This window comes from Dromiciops gliroides, chromosome 2, assembly GCF_019393635.1.
Source record: "Dromiciops gliroides isolate mDroGli1 chromosome 2, mDroGli1.pri, whole genome shotgun sequence".
NCBI lineage: Eukaryota > Metazoa > Chordata > Mammalia > Microbiotheria > Microbiotheriidae > Dromiciops > Dromiciops gliroides.
The window spans coordinates 12,593,408-12,608,245 of record NC_057862.1 but is presented as its reverse complement, the minus strand read 5'-3'; the positions used below and the strand labels follow the sequence as shown (position 1 = coordinate 12,608,245).

At 49.6% G+C, this 14,838-nt stretch overlaps 1 protein-coding gene across 2 annotated transcripts in view; it reads right to left on the bottom strand.

Moving 5' to 3' along the window:
• Positions 1–14,838, bottom strand: part of RNLS (renalase, FAD dependent amine oxidase) — a 213,877-nt gene that overhangs the window by 32,863 nt on the left and 166,176 nt on the right. For both annotated transcript variants that reach the window (XM_043980955.1, XM_043980956.1), the window contains one exon: positions 8,527–8,700. In XM_043980955.1, the coding sequence (XP_043836890.1) occupies positions 8,527–8,700 (174 nt within the window). The remainder of the gene's footprint in view (positions 1–8,526; positions 8,701–14,838) is intronic.

Genomic DNA, 14,838 nt, shown 5'->3' with positions numbered 1-14,838 from the left:
ATCACAGTAGATCAACACACAATGTTGATGATACTGTGTACAAATGTTCTTCTGGTTCTGCTCATCTCACTCATCATCAGCCCTCTTGTGTGTGATTTCTAAAGACAATGAACAGAATGGACACTCACCCAGATGAGGCTGGATGAAAGCCAGACCTAGGGAATTCCCAGGTAGAAAACTCCCTGCGCCATTGCAGATTGGCATTTTCTCTGCAATCGAGAGCCTATGAGAGCTGTCTTAAGCACTGGGGGCTCAATAACTTTTACAGGTTGGTTCTACAGCCACGCATGTGAGAGGCAGGATGGCAGCCAAGGTCTAGGGGCTTAGTTAGCTCACATCCACTCCACCACACTACTGCCTTTCTTACTTGGTAGACCACTACCCAAACGCAACAAGTCTGTTCTCTGAGATTCACACTGAGGGAAGTGGTCTCAGGCTCCCTCTTGACCTTCCCTCATCACCTGGTTCTGAATCCAAGGATGAACAAATTATCTTTAGGTAGAGACAAAACCCACAATAAAGTCCAGACTGCAAATAAGTAAATAACTAAACTGTGGGTGTAAGCGATACCAGTTTGCCAGGAAGCAGAGAGGCAGATGAGAGGGAGGAAGCATTAGTCACTAGTCTCCAGAGGGCAGCAAATGCTGCCCAGGCAGGTCACTCCTCAGGGAGTTCAGTGACCCCGACAAGGCTCCAAGTGCTCATCTTTATATTTCTTTTGGGGCAGTGGAGCCCTTGTCTTGCAACTGATTGTGGTGCACACCCCCAAGGGATGCCATCCTCTCCAAGGAACTTCCCTATCCCACAGTGATCTCCCATGAGCCTTGAATTCCCCATCCCAGCCTAGAAAAGCTGGTAATAAGGGGTCTTACATGCATTCATTCAACCAGCACTTACTGAGCTCCTCCATGCATGCAGGGATAATGCTGGGGGCACAAAGTTGTAAGGAGTTTATCTACTACCAAAGAGACTTCAATATTCCTCCCCCTTTTCTTTTGTTGGACCCATGATTTCATTGGTAGAGGGAGGTTCCTGATAAAGGGACCTTTCTGCTGATGTAGCTCGCCAATTGTCTCCCAACTTGAAGTCCTGGAGAGTGGCCCTGAGCCCTGAAGGACAGTGACTGGCCTAGGGACACACAGGCAGCACACGTGAAGGCAAACCTTGAACTCCTTGGACTCCTCCTGGCTCTGAGGCCAGTGTTCTGTCTACTAAAGCTATGCTGCTTGACCGAGTCTTCTCCAGACTGATTGTGCCTAAGTCTGGGGAAATCAAGAGACTCTGAGAACCCCAGACTTCAGTTTCTGGCATTTGAGAGATTCTTCAAGTTAAGGATGAGAGTGAGCAAGTTGAGAAGGAGTGGGTGTGAGTGTGCTGGACCTCAGAAGAAGCCCCTGGGAGAAGTAGCGTGGAGCTGGTCACCACAAAGGGAGGCTGGTTGGCCACCACTCACAATGAACAGACAAACAGAGAGATAAACAGATAAACAAGTAACAACAGCAGCAGCTGGCCTTTCTAGAGTACTGTATAGCTTTCCAAAGTACTTTCACATCCCTTTGAGCCTCAAAACAACCATGGGACGCAGGTGGTACAGATCTATCTCTGTTTATAGATAAGGAAGCTAAGGTTAACAGAGATTCAACACCTTGTCAAGGTTACTGAGTGACGGTCAGAATTTGAACCCAGGTCCTGTGACCCGTGTCAGGCACTGGGCAAGAATCCCCTCAGAGAGGGCTCCTTCTTTCTGCCCTGGCTGCTTTCTGAAGAGGCCCTTAAGATGGTGGCCAGCACACAGCTCTTCCGAGGGATGAGAGGAATGCAGAGCCCTGAAATCACTCTCAACAGAGGTGGGAGGGCCCCAGGAGGAGGAATAGCTTTGCCCCCAGAACTTGTCTTAATCTAAAAGAGGAGTCTTGGCAGCATGGGAAGCCTCTTGGCCAGCCTCGGGCTTCTCCCCACGTTTGCCATCGCCTTCCTAGGTTCCATATTCCATCCCATTGGGGCTTCCATGAGCACTACAATTCCCTGAGACTAGCTTGGGGTCCAAGGAGACCAAGGACAACTAGCTGCCATCCAGTCTTTGCTGGAGCCTGCAGGGAGGAAGAGCTCACTACCTCCTCCCAGGGCCACCTGATGCACACGCATGCGGCTCTAATGGTTAGGAAATGTTTCTATTGGCCAGACCTAAATCTGCCTTTCCTCAGCTCTTAGTTCTGTCCTCTAGTGTGGACCAGAACCAAGCTCATCCCTTTCCATGTCACAGCCCTTCAGATACTGAAGGCAGACACGACGTGACCCCTAGGCCTTCTCTTCTGACACCAACCACCCCAGATGCTTCAACCAAGTGGCATATGAGACTGCCTGCAGCCCTCTGGTCATCCTGGTCACTCTGGGCCTATTGGGTGGCCAGAACCCATCAGGGATAGAGGGCAGAAAGAATTGTCAGCAGCCACACCATTCACTGTGCCTTCATCTTCCTCTGACCCCTGGGATGCCCAACGTCCAGACCTAGAGAGATGGCCGCTCATCTGCTTGGAGGAGCAGTCCTTCTGGTGTGACGGAGGACCTCTAGGGCTTAACATCTGCCCGCCCTTGCCTGCTTCTGAAGGTCCCTGGGGCCCCAGCACCTGCCCTGCTGCTACTCTCTGCAATCCCTAGGCACTGCCGTCTGACTTACTGACACTCCCCAAAGACTCCCGAGCCTTGCTGTTGCCCTGCTGCTGTGCCCTTAGGATCTGGCTCCTGCTGGCTGCCCTTCAGATGAACTCTCTTTTATGTTCTTTCTCTTCCAATTCAAGTGTGAGATTCTTCACAGCAGGGAATGCCCCTTTTCTTTCTCTTTGTATCCCCAGTGCTTGGCACATAGTAAGTACCTAAAAACATTCATTCATTCACTCACTCCCTCATCCATCCATCCATCCATCCATCCATCCATCCATCCATCCATCCATCCATCCATCCATCCATCCATCCATCCATCCATCCATCCATCCATTCATCCATCCATCCATCCATCCATCTTTGCATCCCTAGCAGCTAGCTCAGTAGTAGCTTGCATACAGTAGGCGATTAATAACTCCTTGTTGACTTGGATAGGCTGGGCTAATTGGCTTCTGGCTCCAAGCTGGTTCTGGTTACAGGAGGTTGCCTCCTCAGCACAGACATTCTCTCTTAGCCTTCTCCCTTGGAGACTGACAGGCGTGTAAAAGAACAACTCTCTCCAATCCTGGAGAAAGAGATGGCGGCTTCTTCCCCATGATGGAGATGTTTCCCCAGTCTCAGAGCATCAGAATCCAGGTGACCAGATGTGCAGAGAATGATATCACAGGATAGTTCTCTGAGCTGGGAATTACTACACTCCATTGATGTCAGAGCCAACTCAGCCCTGGGGGCTGGGAAGCCTCCTGAAGCCTGGGACCCCACCATTGCATCTCACCCAAGAAATGCAGGCAAGGCTCTCTGGAAAGGCTAAACAAGTGTCTGTCATTGTTGCTATTGTTGTTTCTTGTATTTCTATACCAGCATCTCACACAGGGCATTGTGTTTATTAGGTTTTAAACAAGTGTGTGTGAAATGGGTAATCAACTCCATTCAATTCAGCAAGCATTGACCAAGCCCCTATTACATGGCAGGCCCTGAGTCGGACCCTGGGGGAACAAAGACAAGAACCAAATAGTTCTGCAATAGTGCAGGCAAGAGGTGACAAGGGCCTGAACTAGGGCGATGGCCAAATGAGCAGCCTCTTCCTGCAAACGAGGGTGGACGTGTCTCATTTGTGGGGGTCAGTGGATGGTCGGACCATCTCTGAGCTGAGGACTTATTTCCTGAAAAGACCACGATCTATACAAACATGGCAGCCCTGTGGGGCCAGGGTCCCAGCAGGCTTCAGAGGGAGCCATAGCTTCCCATCCCTGGAAATGATGAAATGTCATCAATCCCTCTGTCATTCTCAGACTCAGTGTGGCCAATACCAACATACAGCAGTGCTCTCCGGCTATCATAACAGTTCTCTGGGGCTTCAAGGACTTGTTATCTCATCATACTGTGGGATCACAGATCTAAAGCACACATTGCTCATCAGTCTGGGCAGGCCTAAGGAATCCTTCTTAGAATAATTTAAAAATGTAAATATATAAGATTACAAAGGAAATCAATTACATTGAAATACAGCTAACAATATATATTTTTTAAAGTTCAGGGACCCCAGTGAAGAACCTCTGTTCTGGAGCCATCTTTTTTTTTTTTTTTTTTTTGGTGAGACAATTGGGGTTAAGTGACTTGCCTAGGGTCACACAGCTAGTAAGTGTTAAGTGTCTGAGGCCAGATTTGAACTCAGGTCCTCCTGACTCCAGGGCCAGTGCTCTATCCACTGTGCCACCTAGCTGCCCCTCTGGAGCCATCTTAAAGGGACGAACCCTGACTCTAACACTTACTATTTGTGTATCCTTAGCAGAGGGGGTGTGGGCATGGAGATGCTGAGTGGGAACACTAAGTAGTTCAGTTTTTCAATGTTATTTCTTAGACCTTTAAATTGTTTTTATTTTATTAACCCTGTGTGATGTTTCTGCCTTCTCAGCTTGTGGATTTGGTTATTGTCCATGTGCAGCATCTAACTTCTTTTCTCAGGGGTTTTAGGCGGGGAGAGGCCATAGAAAAAAATTACTTCACCATCTTGCTGGTCGTGTGATATGATCAATGCTCTCAAAGTGGCAAAGGGCATGGTCTCATTCAAGAAACAAAGAGGACTTGGGCTTCCCCCTTAATCACAATCAGGCTCATAGAATGTTCTCACTGGAAGAGACCCCAGAGAGCCTATGATTCAATCCCCCCATTTTGTAAATGAAGAAACTGAGGCCCAGAGAAACAATAAGAAGGTTTACCCACTAGTCAATGACGGTGCAGGGGCTGGGGATCAGATCTTTCCACTATGCTAAATGGTCATATCACAATGCCCAGCATACCATAGGTGCTTACTAAATGCTGATGGATCGATTGGTCATTGACTTCTGGCTTTTGGAGGCCCCAGATCGGGGTTCTCGTCAGCGTTTTGATTTCCTGCTTAGGAATGGAAGACCTGGATCATAGAACCACAGAATGCCAGCATTGCTGTGGACTTGACCATCTAGTCCGATGCCAACTGGAAGAGGATCCTCGCTACCACTGTCGAAACAAGGGGTCCTGGAGCTTTGGCCTGAAGACGTCTGAGGAAGGAAGGCCCACCGCCTCTTGCGGACGTTCTTCCTGGCAGCAAGCCTATACCCTCCTCTCTGCATCTCTCTCCGTGGCTCTAATCTTGTCCTCTTGGGTCCAGTCTAATGACTTTTATATGGCAGCCTTGCAAGGACTTGACACGGTAGGTACGGAGTGCTCCAAAGAGTTCTTCTCTCCCCAGGGAGATGCAGGGGCAGGCGATCACAGCCGCTTTAGAGATTTTAGGGAAGCTTCGGATTTCTGAGCTGTGGCGATGTCTGCTCTGAAGGTGGGGGCGGCTCCACCTCTCAGGTTCTGCTTCCATCTCTGGCCCCACTCTGGGGCCGATCCAGGACTTCCTGAGGCTGAGGATGCCGTGCTGCACAGAGGACCAGACAGCAGGGCATGTGTGGCCTTTGTGTTTAAAAGGCAGAAATATTTGTGAGGAGGCTTCTGAAAGCACTTTGTCATTTACATGAAAAAGGCTTTTCTCAGCTGTTCACTTGCCAAGTCCGGCAGGGACAGTGGAGTGAAGTGTTTTTAAAAAGTGCCCACAGCATGCTGCCCCAGGATATTGAAGAATCTTTCTTGTAAATCCGGGTCGCCCCCTGACAATACCCTTGTGGTCATGACTTCTACACCTTGGGTTTGCCAGGGAATCGAATTCATGGCCACTCACCTGAGCACGGGTTCAGCAAACTTGGAGAAAACTTGAGGAATAAAGGTGGGGAAAATGTGCAGAGGGGCTAAAGACAGACCCAGGCTCACTTGGCTTCTAGGAATACATGTGGATGTAGGACTGATGATCATATGTGAGCTAGCTGGGGATGGAGAGGCAGAACGAGACAGGGAGCTACTGGTGGGGGTGGGAGGTGGGGCACCCAAAGGGGCAAGACAGGGAAGAAGGGCAGGGAGCCAGGACCTGGAGGAGCGGCCCTCTGGCTGGGGCTGTGAGCCCTGTGCACTGTAGGATGGCTTAGCAAGCCTAGGTCCTCTCGGCTTGCTGGAGGGGCATCTAGGCTACCATTCTAGGTCTAGGGCACTCTACAGGTGCCACAAATAGAGGAGACTGGGGAGACCAGATCCCCCCTAGGGGAGAGGAGGTGCTTGACTCTGGAGCAATGACTCCCAGGAGAGCACAAGAAGTTTGGGGAAGTGAGACTCTCCCAGCAAGTTTACTCGGAGAAACTGTCCACAGTGTTTGTGGGCGGGTGAGTCCTTGTGGGTTTTGTCGCCCTGTAGGTAGCACTGTCCGCAGTGGACTTACACCGCTACGGGCTTCTGCACAGGTGGAGGGAGCCAATGCAGAGCGTGACACCCCATGCCTGTGCAAGCAATTTACTTTGGTTGTTTCCAGAAACTCTTGGGAGACAGGTGGAGAAAGGGCCTCGGGGAGGTGGCTGAGAAAGGAAGACTGCAGTCTGCCGAGCGAGTGTGGGCTTGAGGGGCTCCCCCGAAGGAGCCCAGTCTTTCCACCTCCGCCCTTGTCAGAATTAGGAGTCACACAGAGTCCCAGCTGGGTCGCTCTTCCAACAGCTTCGAGTCAGCTAAATTCCCTGCTCCTCCCTGCAAACCCAGAGAGACGCGGGCAGAGCTGGACGAAGATGGAGAAAGGAATAGCAGTTCTGCCCTCGCGATCATCAACTCCATCCGTTTATACAGCACGCTAAGGTCTGCGAAGCACTTGACATTCATGATCCCATTTGATCTCCCGGACAGTCCTGTGAGGTAGGCGCTGTTATCAGAACATGTCATTTGACAGAATCTGATGCCTGAGAAAGGCTATCTATGTCTCCGCCACCACATGTGGGTCAATCCTGGAATCCCTGAGGATATCCTAGGATAATGCGCTGGACGGAATGGATACAAGGCCACAGAGCTGATACATATTTGAGGGAAGATCTGAACTCGGCTCTTCCTGGCTTCAGAACTAGCTCCGTGTCCACCGTGTCCCCCTTGGTTTTTGTCTCATCCTTGACTTCGGAGACCTGTTGGCCCTTTGGTTCTGGCTCTGGCTCCATGGCTTCTCAAGCTCTTGCCGATTCCCGATGTCCACCTGGTGACCCATCCCTCGGTGGCTTCTTTTGGCCTCCCTGGCTCAGACAAGCCACAACAGCCAGCCTGACACCCTCCTGCTGAGCCCTTCCCACCATCTCTCCCTTGATGTAATTGGACATCGGCTGGACGGCTGAGAGGTGGGCACAGGCCCCCAGCACTCACCCAAAGTGGGGAGACCAAACCAGAACCTAACTTGGGTCAATGCTAGTCACCAGCTGATCCCTTAGGCAAGAGGGGGTGTCAGAAGAGGCCAGGCAGCTTCTGACCATTCTCCACTTACCTTTTTCTCTGAGCCATTTGCCAAGTAAAAAGCTCCTTCCTCTCTGCAGGGTATGCTGACTAGGCGGCATTCCATTAACACACCCAGCACAGACCCAGGGAGTTTTAAGTTTTCAGAGTAACATTTTTCTGCGATCGTGGGCTCTGATAGAGAAAGCGCACTTGCAGGTCAGTAATCTCCCGACCGGCCCACCCATAGGGCATCAGACCCAGCCCTGCACCGCAAAAAAGCGACCTGAATGGTCCGTAGGAGATTTCGCAGCCATTTCGGGGCATAACCGCTTAGTCAAAGAAAACAGTGTCTGCGGGATCACAAAGCCCATGAACCTGATCCTCTGAGGTCTGTGATGAATCAGTCAAACTTTTCCTTGCAAGTCAATTCTCACCTGCAGGGGAAAGGGCGGGGCGCAGACTTCCTGTCTGGGCCCTTACTCAGCATTTTACAGCCAGCTTTAGTAACACGTTACATGTAAGGATCCTAAAGATCCTGGTCGCTCACCCCCACCCTGAAAAGGAAATAAACAAACATCTCCAATTGAATTACGCTGAACATTCTTGCTTGACATAGTGAAGCTTCATTCCTTATTTCAAGAAGCCTCTTCAAGGGGAAAATAAGCCCAGGGGTTGGGATGTGGGGCGGGGAGAAAGAAAGCGAAAATTGAGATGCATTTAAACGTAGATGGATCTACATTTATGCAACAGGACGCAAGAGGAGTATCGTGATGTTTCAAATGTTCTGACACTGTTTTCATGAAGTCAGTAATGCAAACCAGGTGGTGAATGATTTTTAGAAAAAAACCCTAAACCAAATCAAGTCAACTTCCCCCATCCCATTGTACATTTTGTGACAGTCCCAACGTGATATGAAATTGCATCCCCCGTGACTTGGAGTTAAGTACCAGCTCTGTTCAGAATGGCAGCACACAATTAAGGGACATTTTTCCGTGACCTCCGGCCATCGTTGTCCCGGCATTTAAGAGAAATAATGGAACCACTGACCTGCGCCTCGCTTCCTATTGTCGATGGAGATGAAGCATATAGAGGGGTTGTTGGGGATGTACTGGGCGGCCCAGGGGACGTCTATCTGTGTGCCTGCCTCATAAAAGAGGCCCAGGGCAAACCGGCAGGAATAGCGCACAGCGGCCAGTTGGTGCTTCTGATTTTCGCTAATTACTGTGGGGAAAAAAGGGAAAAGCATTTTTCTTTCAGTCTGTCCAACTTAAAATGCCTTATTCCTCTGATAAAAGTGAATGCATAGGAGCTTCTATCTGTTAAGATGGTGGGGCCTGTTATGGGCCCAGAGCACCCCAGAATTTCCCTATCCCAAGACCCCTCACCCCATTTTCCCCACGACAGGTCTCTGTTTCTTTTTATTCAGATCAACAGACAAAGGCCTCCTTGCCTAAGTATGACATTCAAGGCCCCTCAGCACAGCCCCCAGACTACCTCTCTAGCCTCAGGAATGGGGAGCTTAGGAGAGCTCTCTGGTGCATAGACCAGCCCGGAGTTTACCACTTCTGTATCCTAAGGACCCTTCCACCCACAGTGTGCCTTTCTCATCTCTGTCTACTGGAACCTGACCCAGCGCTCAGGCTGCTGTCTTCATGGAGCCTTCCAGGATCTGGTGAGGCAAAAGGGTCCCCCCCCCCCCAGCTTGTCTGGAAGCCAGACACTCAGAGGGAGCATTGTTTCCTGGGAAACAGCATTAAACCTGGAGCCCAGTCCCAGCTCTGCCACTTACTTCATGGGTGACCTGGGTCAAGTCATTGGCCCACCAGGGACCTCAGTTTCCTCATCTGTCAAATGAAGGGAGGGACTAGCTGTCCTCCAAGGCCCTCTTCCTGTATAAGCATGTAAGTTTGCAAATGCCTTGGGCTAGAGGAGGGTTCATTGTGGTCTTTGTAACAGCAGGAGCTTAATAAGTGCTTGCACTTATTAATGACATCCAGGGTCTGCCACTTATTTTCTCTGTGACCTTGGGCAAGGGTCTCTTCCCTTCTTTGGGCCTGGGCTTCTTCCACTCAACAGGGGTAGGAACATCCCAGGGCTGAATAAAGGGATAGTCTCTGGCATAGCTGTCTGACCCACTCGACAGTCGGATACAGTGGGTACACAGATGATTTTGTCTTCTCTCTCTGACTAGCCTGTAAGGCCTTTGGGGCCAAGGGTTCTGTCCTGTTCATCTTTGGATTCTCTATAGTGCTGAGCACAGACCCTTGTGTGCGTCACTGAGATCAATGGGTAATCCTAATTACCAGGGCCAGGCAATCCTTTGGATTTGCAAATGAGGGCTCAAGGTCACACAGGGGATCAGTGGTAGAACAGCGTCTGACCCCCGGTCATCCAACCCCATGTGACTAGACAGGTTTAAGGAAAAAATCAGGGACCCAAGGACTGCACAAGTTGGGAACGATCAGTGGGGCTGTGAGTTGTATTGGTGGGACAAGGACTTGAGATTGCAAACCAGGCTTAATTTACAAGAGAAGATACCCTGTGTTTTGCTTTTCCTAGACCATGGCTTAAACTTTTTCCACTTACACCCCCTTTTTGCCAGAGAAATTTTTACATGACCATTTTTTTGTAGAAGGCCTTTGAAAAACTTGATTATTATTGATATATTTTTATTTATTTTTATATCACCTGTATTCCTATATCTCTCTTTTTCCCTTTCCTAGACAGTCATTCCTTACAACAAAGACTTTAAAAAGAAAAAAGAAAAAAAGATAAGGAACCAAAAAACCCCATATTCAGCAAAAACAATCAATACATTGAAAAAAAATCTGATGTTATATGGGATGTTCTATACTCACAGTTACACAAATCCTGCAAAGGAGCAGGGGAAGGTTTCTTTTCATATTTCTTCTTTAGGGTCAAGAAAGTTTAAAAAAGATTGCACACCATTTTCAATTGTTTTGTGCTGTCCCCTCACCCCCCATTTACATTGTTGTCATCTTTCTATTTCTCTTCTCCTGGCTCTGCTTACTTTACTTTGCATCAGTTCATGTAAGTCTTCCAAAGTTTTCTCTGTATTCATCATATCTTATAGCACAGTAAGACCCCACTCGATACATCTGTTACGACTCAGACATTTCCCAGTTGATGACCATCTAGACTTTGCTTTTAGTTCTTTGCTAGATGAAGTAACCTGATGTGATCTGGTAAGGGGAAGAGGTGGGGTGGGGCTTCATGCCTTAGGACACACCATCCTGCTTCATGGATGGATATTCTAAGAGGGAGAAGAAACGCAGTAGCCGATGGGGAGTGAGATCAGATAACAGAGCATGATCACTGAGGCACGTGGCATCCCCACAACAGTACAAAACTATCCAGAGGAAGTCATCCACTGTACTGGGTGGATGCTGCTTCCCTTCTCGCCCTCCCTATTATTACAGTGTGCTACTTAATTTTTTCTGGTTCATTGTTCTTAGTGACCTTTCTTGCATTTCTCTTATTTGGGTATTTTCAAGAAAAGTACTCTGCTCACTGCTGGGTTTTGGACCCTCCCAGATGGATTTCAGGAAAAAATCAGGGACCCAAGAACTGCACAAGTTGGGAACGATCAGTGGGGCTGTGAGTTGTATTGGTGGGACAAGGACTTGAGATTGCAAACCAGGCTTAGTTTACAAGAGAAGATACCCTGTGTTTTGCTTATCCTAGACCAGGGCTTCTTAAACTTTTCCCACTCACAACCCCTTTTTTTCCAGAGAAATTTCTAGATGACCCTGAGAATATAGGTATATAAAATAGGCATACATAACCTTTTACTGCTGCCAAATTTGGGGGGACCCCTATACTCAGTTACATGTCACAACCCACAGTTTAAGAAGCTTTGTCCTAGACCACAGATATAGCGCTGAAAGGGACTACAGAAGCCCATCTATTCCAACCCTCTCATCATACGGAAACTGAGGCCCAGAGGGAAGAACAGAATTGCTCACAGTCACACAGATGCTGAGTAAAAGGGGCAGGATCTGAATCCAGGGGCTCTTCCCACTCAACCACCCTGCCTGCTCTCATCAGATTCTGGGTACAAAAATCAATCCATAAATGTTCAAAGTCGGCTACGGGTTCTCAGTTTCTATCAGCATGAGACCTTCGACAGAACTGAAGAAAGATGGAAGGCAGAGATAGGAAATGGTTCCACCCCAGGCTGCATGCTGACCCTAATCCTGGGGGGCTGTGGACTCAACTCTTGTGCCTTCTGGCATGAACTTGGAATTAGGGTGTCGGTGGCCCACACCCTTTGGCACGCGGTGCATGCGTGATCTTGGGAGACTCTACGCAGGCTGGAGGGAGATGCCTTGTTTAGACGCTAGCTAAGCTTTTCTCAGACAGGAGGGAGGTGTGTGCCCTCATTCTTTCCGTAGGTAGAGTGCAGAATTTGCTCCGATAAAAGCCCATAAATAAGATAATTGCCACATACGGTCAAGGCCTATAGGAAACATGACCGAATGTGGTCACTTTCTTAGTGAGCCGCCCAGCTTTATTGGGGCTGAGCCTTCCATGACGATGCCAGTCATCTCAGAGTCAGTCATAAACCCTCGCTGATGGGATCCCCGTCTTTCCCTCTAGGTGTTTGCTATGTTCATGCTCGGGACTTCGGTCACTCCCGTGCGGTGACTTGGGCCACAAGGATTATAGTGGTTTGACAAAGAGAGAAGGTGGCACCAGACAGGGCTTGGAGCTCAGCGGGATCACAATGGAGGGTGAGGCTCCAGGGACGGGAAAGGGGCTCACCCACCTCCCCTTTTTTTACCCAACAACAGTGCCCGCAGCCCTTGGCCAAACCACGGGCCTCGGAAAGGAAATCACAAAGGGTCCGCGGCCTGCTCCAGAGAAGTTGCACAAGCACCGACTCTCTGCACTGGCCTCCTTGCCTCCTCCAGCCATCGGGCCTCTTACAGGGCAGCTCCTTCCCTCATCTCTTCTCCAGGCCCACCGGCCCATCACGTGGCAAGCACTGGAGAGCCTCGACACTCCTGGTTGTCCTGCTCTCCCACTCTCTGGCTCATCAGTCTGACTGAAGCCTTGGATCTCCTTGGCACTGTTCATTCTTTGGCCTATGGACGGTACCCAACTCTGGTCATTCTCTCAGTGGGCTGCTCCTCACTTGTAGCACTGACATATGATTCCATAGTTCTAACCTTAGGTTAATGTGTGATGATAGATCAAGAAAGTCCAGGGAGGGTGTGTGGGGGTCTAGATTGTGTCAGACTGATGGGGTACAAGATGGGCCTTCATAGCCTCTCATCTGGACTATTACAAGGGCCTGCCTGGGGAGGGGCAGGAGAGGGGGCGGTCTGTCTGCCTCAGGTCTCTCCCCACTCCAGTCCTGCCTCCACTCAGATGTCCAATTGATCTTCCGAAAGCACAGCTCTGATCTGGTCATCCACACCCACCCAATAAGCTTCAGTGGCTCTCTTCACCGCTTGGTCCCTTCCTTCTCTTCCAGACAAATCAAGCCTTATTGTTCTCCATCCACTCTGTGATCCAGCTGCAGGGGCCTCCTTGCTGCTCCTCACCCAAGACTTGGCGCATTTTCTCAGGCCGTGCCCTGCCTGGAATGCTCTCTCTTCTCTCGGCCTCCCGGTTTCCCACAAACCTCAGTCAAAATCCTGCCTTCTCTCATCCCCCTTAACACTAGAGCCTCCCCTCTGTTGATAGTCCCCAATTTATCCCGGATATAGCTTGTTTGTGCACAGTGGGCCAGCTGTTAGCAAGCTGTCCTCCCTGCTAGACTCTAAGCTCCATGAGGACAGGGACTCTGCATCCCCGAGTGCTCAGAGCAGTGCCTGGCAACTCGTAGGTGACTGATCACTCTTTCTTGACTAGTGTTCAGGGTGTGGTCAGCTAGGGCCCTGCAGCCCACCTTTGGACACATTCCTGAGTCTCAGACTACATCAGCTTTCTTCATGGCTCCTTCATACTGTTGATTCATACTGAGCTTGTGGTCCACTAACCCCCCCCCTCCCCAGACCCTTCCTTTTTAAAAAACAAGTTGACACCTATTTATGTCTTCTTCAAGTTGTACTTGTGATTTTTCTTGCTTCGGTGTTAGACTTAACAATTATCCCTCAATTATGATTTTATTTCATTTGTTCCTTGTTCTAGTATTCTGAATTCTCCTTCTGCCTTTAGGATACTTGCCATCCCAAATCCATAAGAGTCGCTTAATTTGGGTACATCCTCCAAAGTTGGAGCACGTGACCCAGCCCCACTTTCTTATCTTGTGTGATCCTTGGTCATGACCTCCTAGAACTCCCCCGGGGGCCTTCCCCAACACGCTGGGAGGCCTTTCTCTGGGTCTGTTCAGGCCGCCCTCTGATGACCCCTTGCTGCCACAATCCTCTCTGGTCTCTGTGACAGAATCCCTTCTACCCACAATTCCTGGTTCCTCTCGACTGCCCTTTGAATGTCCCTCCCATGAGTCAGATGAATGTTTAAGAGACGGGGCTTTGTGTGGCACGCAGAGTCCTTCACAGCCTGTCCCCTTCTGACCTCTCTTATTCTTCTTCACACACTCTATGGTTCAGGCAGACCGGCCTGCTAGCTGTGCCCATGCCTCGTCTCTGCCTCGGGGATGAGCCCCAGCACCTCTGCAGGGGGCCTCTGCTCTGAGGTTACCTTCCTCCTACTCTGGAGGCATTTTGCAAGTGCCCACTTATGGAAATGGTGGAATCTGGGGGACAGGGTTGTTTTTGTCCCCTTTTAGTATCTCTAGTCACTAAGCATAGTGCTTGGCAGACAGGAAGCCCTTAATGACTATTTGTCGATTGTTTGTGGGGATGGAAGAAGTTTGGTGCCATTAAGAAAACTACCCAACCAGGGGGCAGCTAGGTGGCACAGTGGATAGAGCACCGGCCCTGGATTCAGGAGGACCTGAGTTCAATTCTGACCTCAGACACTTGACACTTACTAGCTGTGTGACCCTGGGCAAGTCACTTAACCCTCATTGCCCCCCAAAAAAAGAAAAGAAAAAAAAAGGTAGCAATAAGAATACTACCCAACAGGCCCCAAGCCGGTCTAGCCTGCTTGGTTCAGTTCAGTGACTAGCTCAATGCCCATTTGCTGTCCCAGCTCTCTGTACATATGTACCAACTCTACCCATCCGATTGCATGGTATAATCTGGACAAAAGGTATTTATAGGCTTACAGAGCTATAGCTGGAAAGGATCTTGGAGGTTTAGTTCAATGACCTCATTTTATAGAGAAGGAAACTAAGGCAGACATGGTCACTCAGCTAGGAAGTGTCTGAGGCTGAATTTGAACTCAGGTCTTCCTGACTGCAGGCCCAGCACTCACCTACCTCTA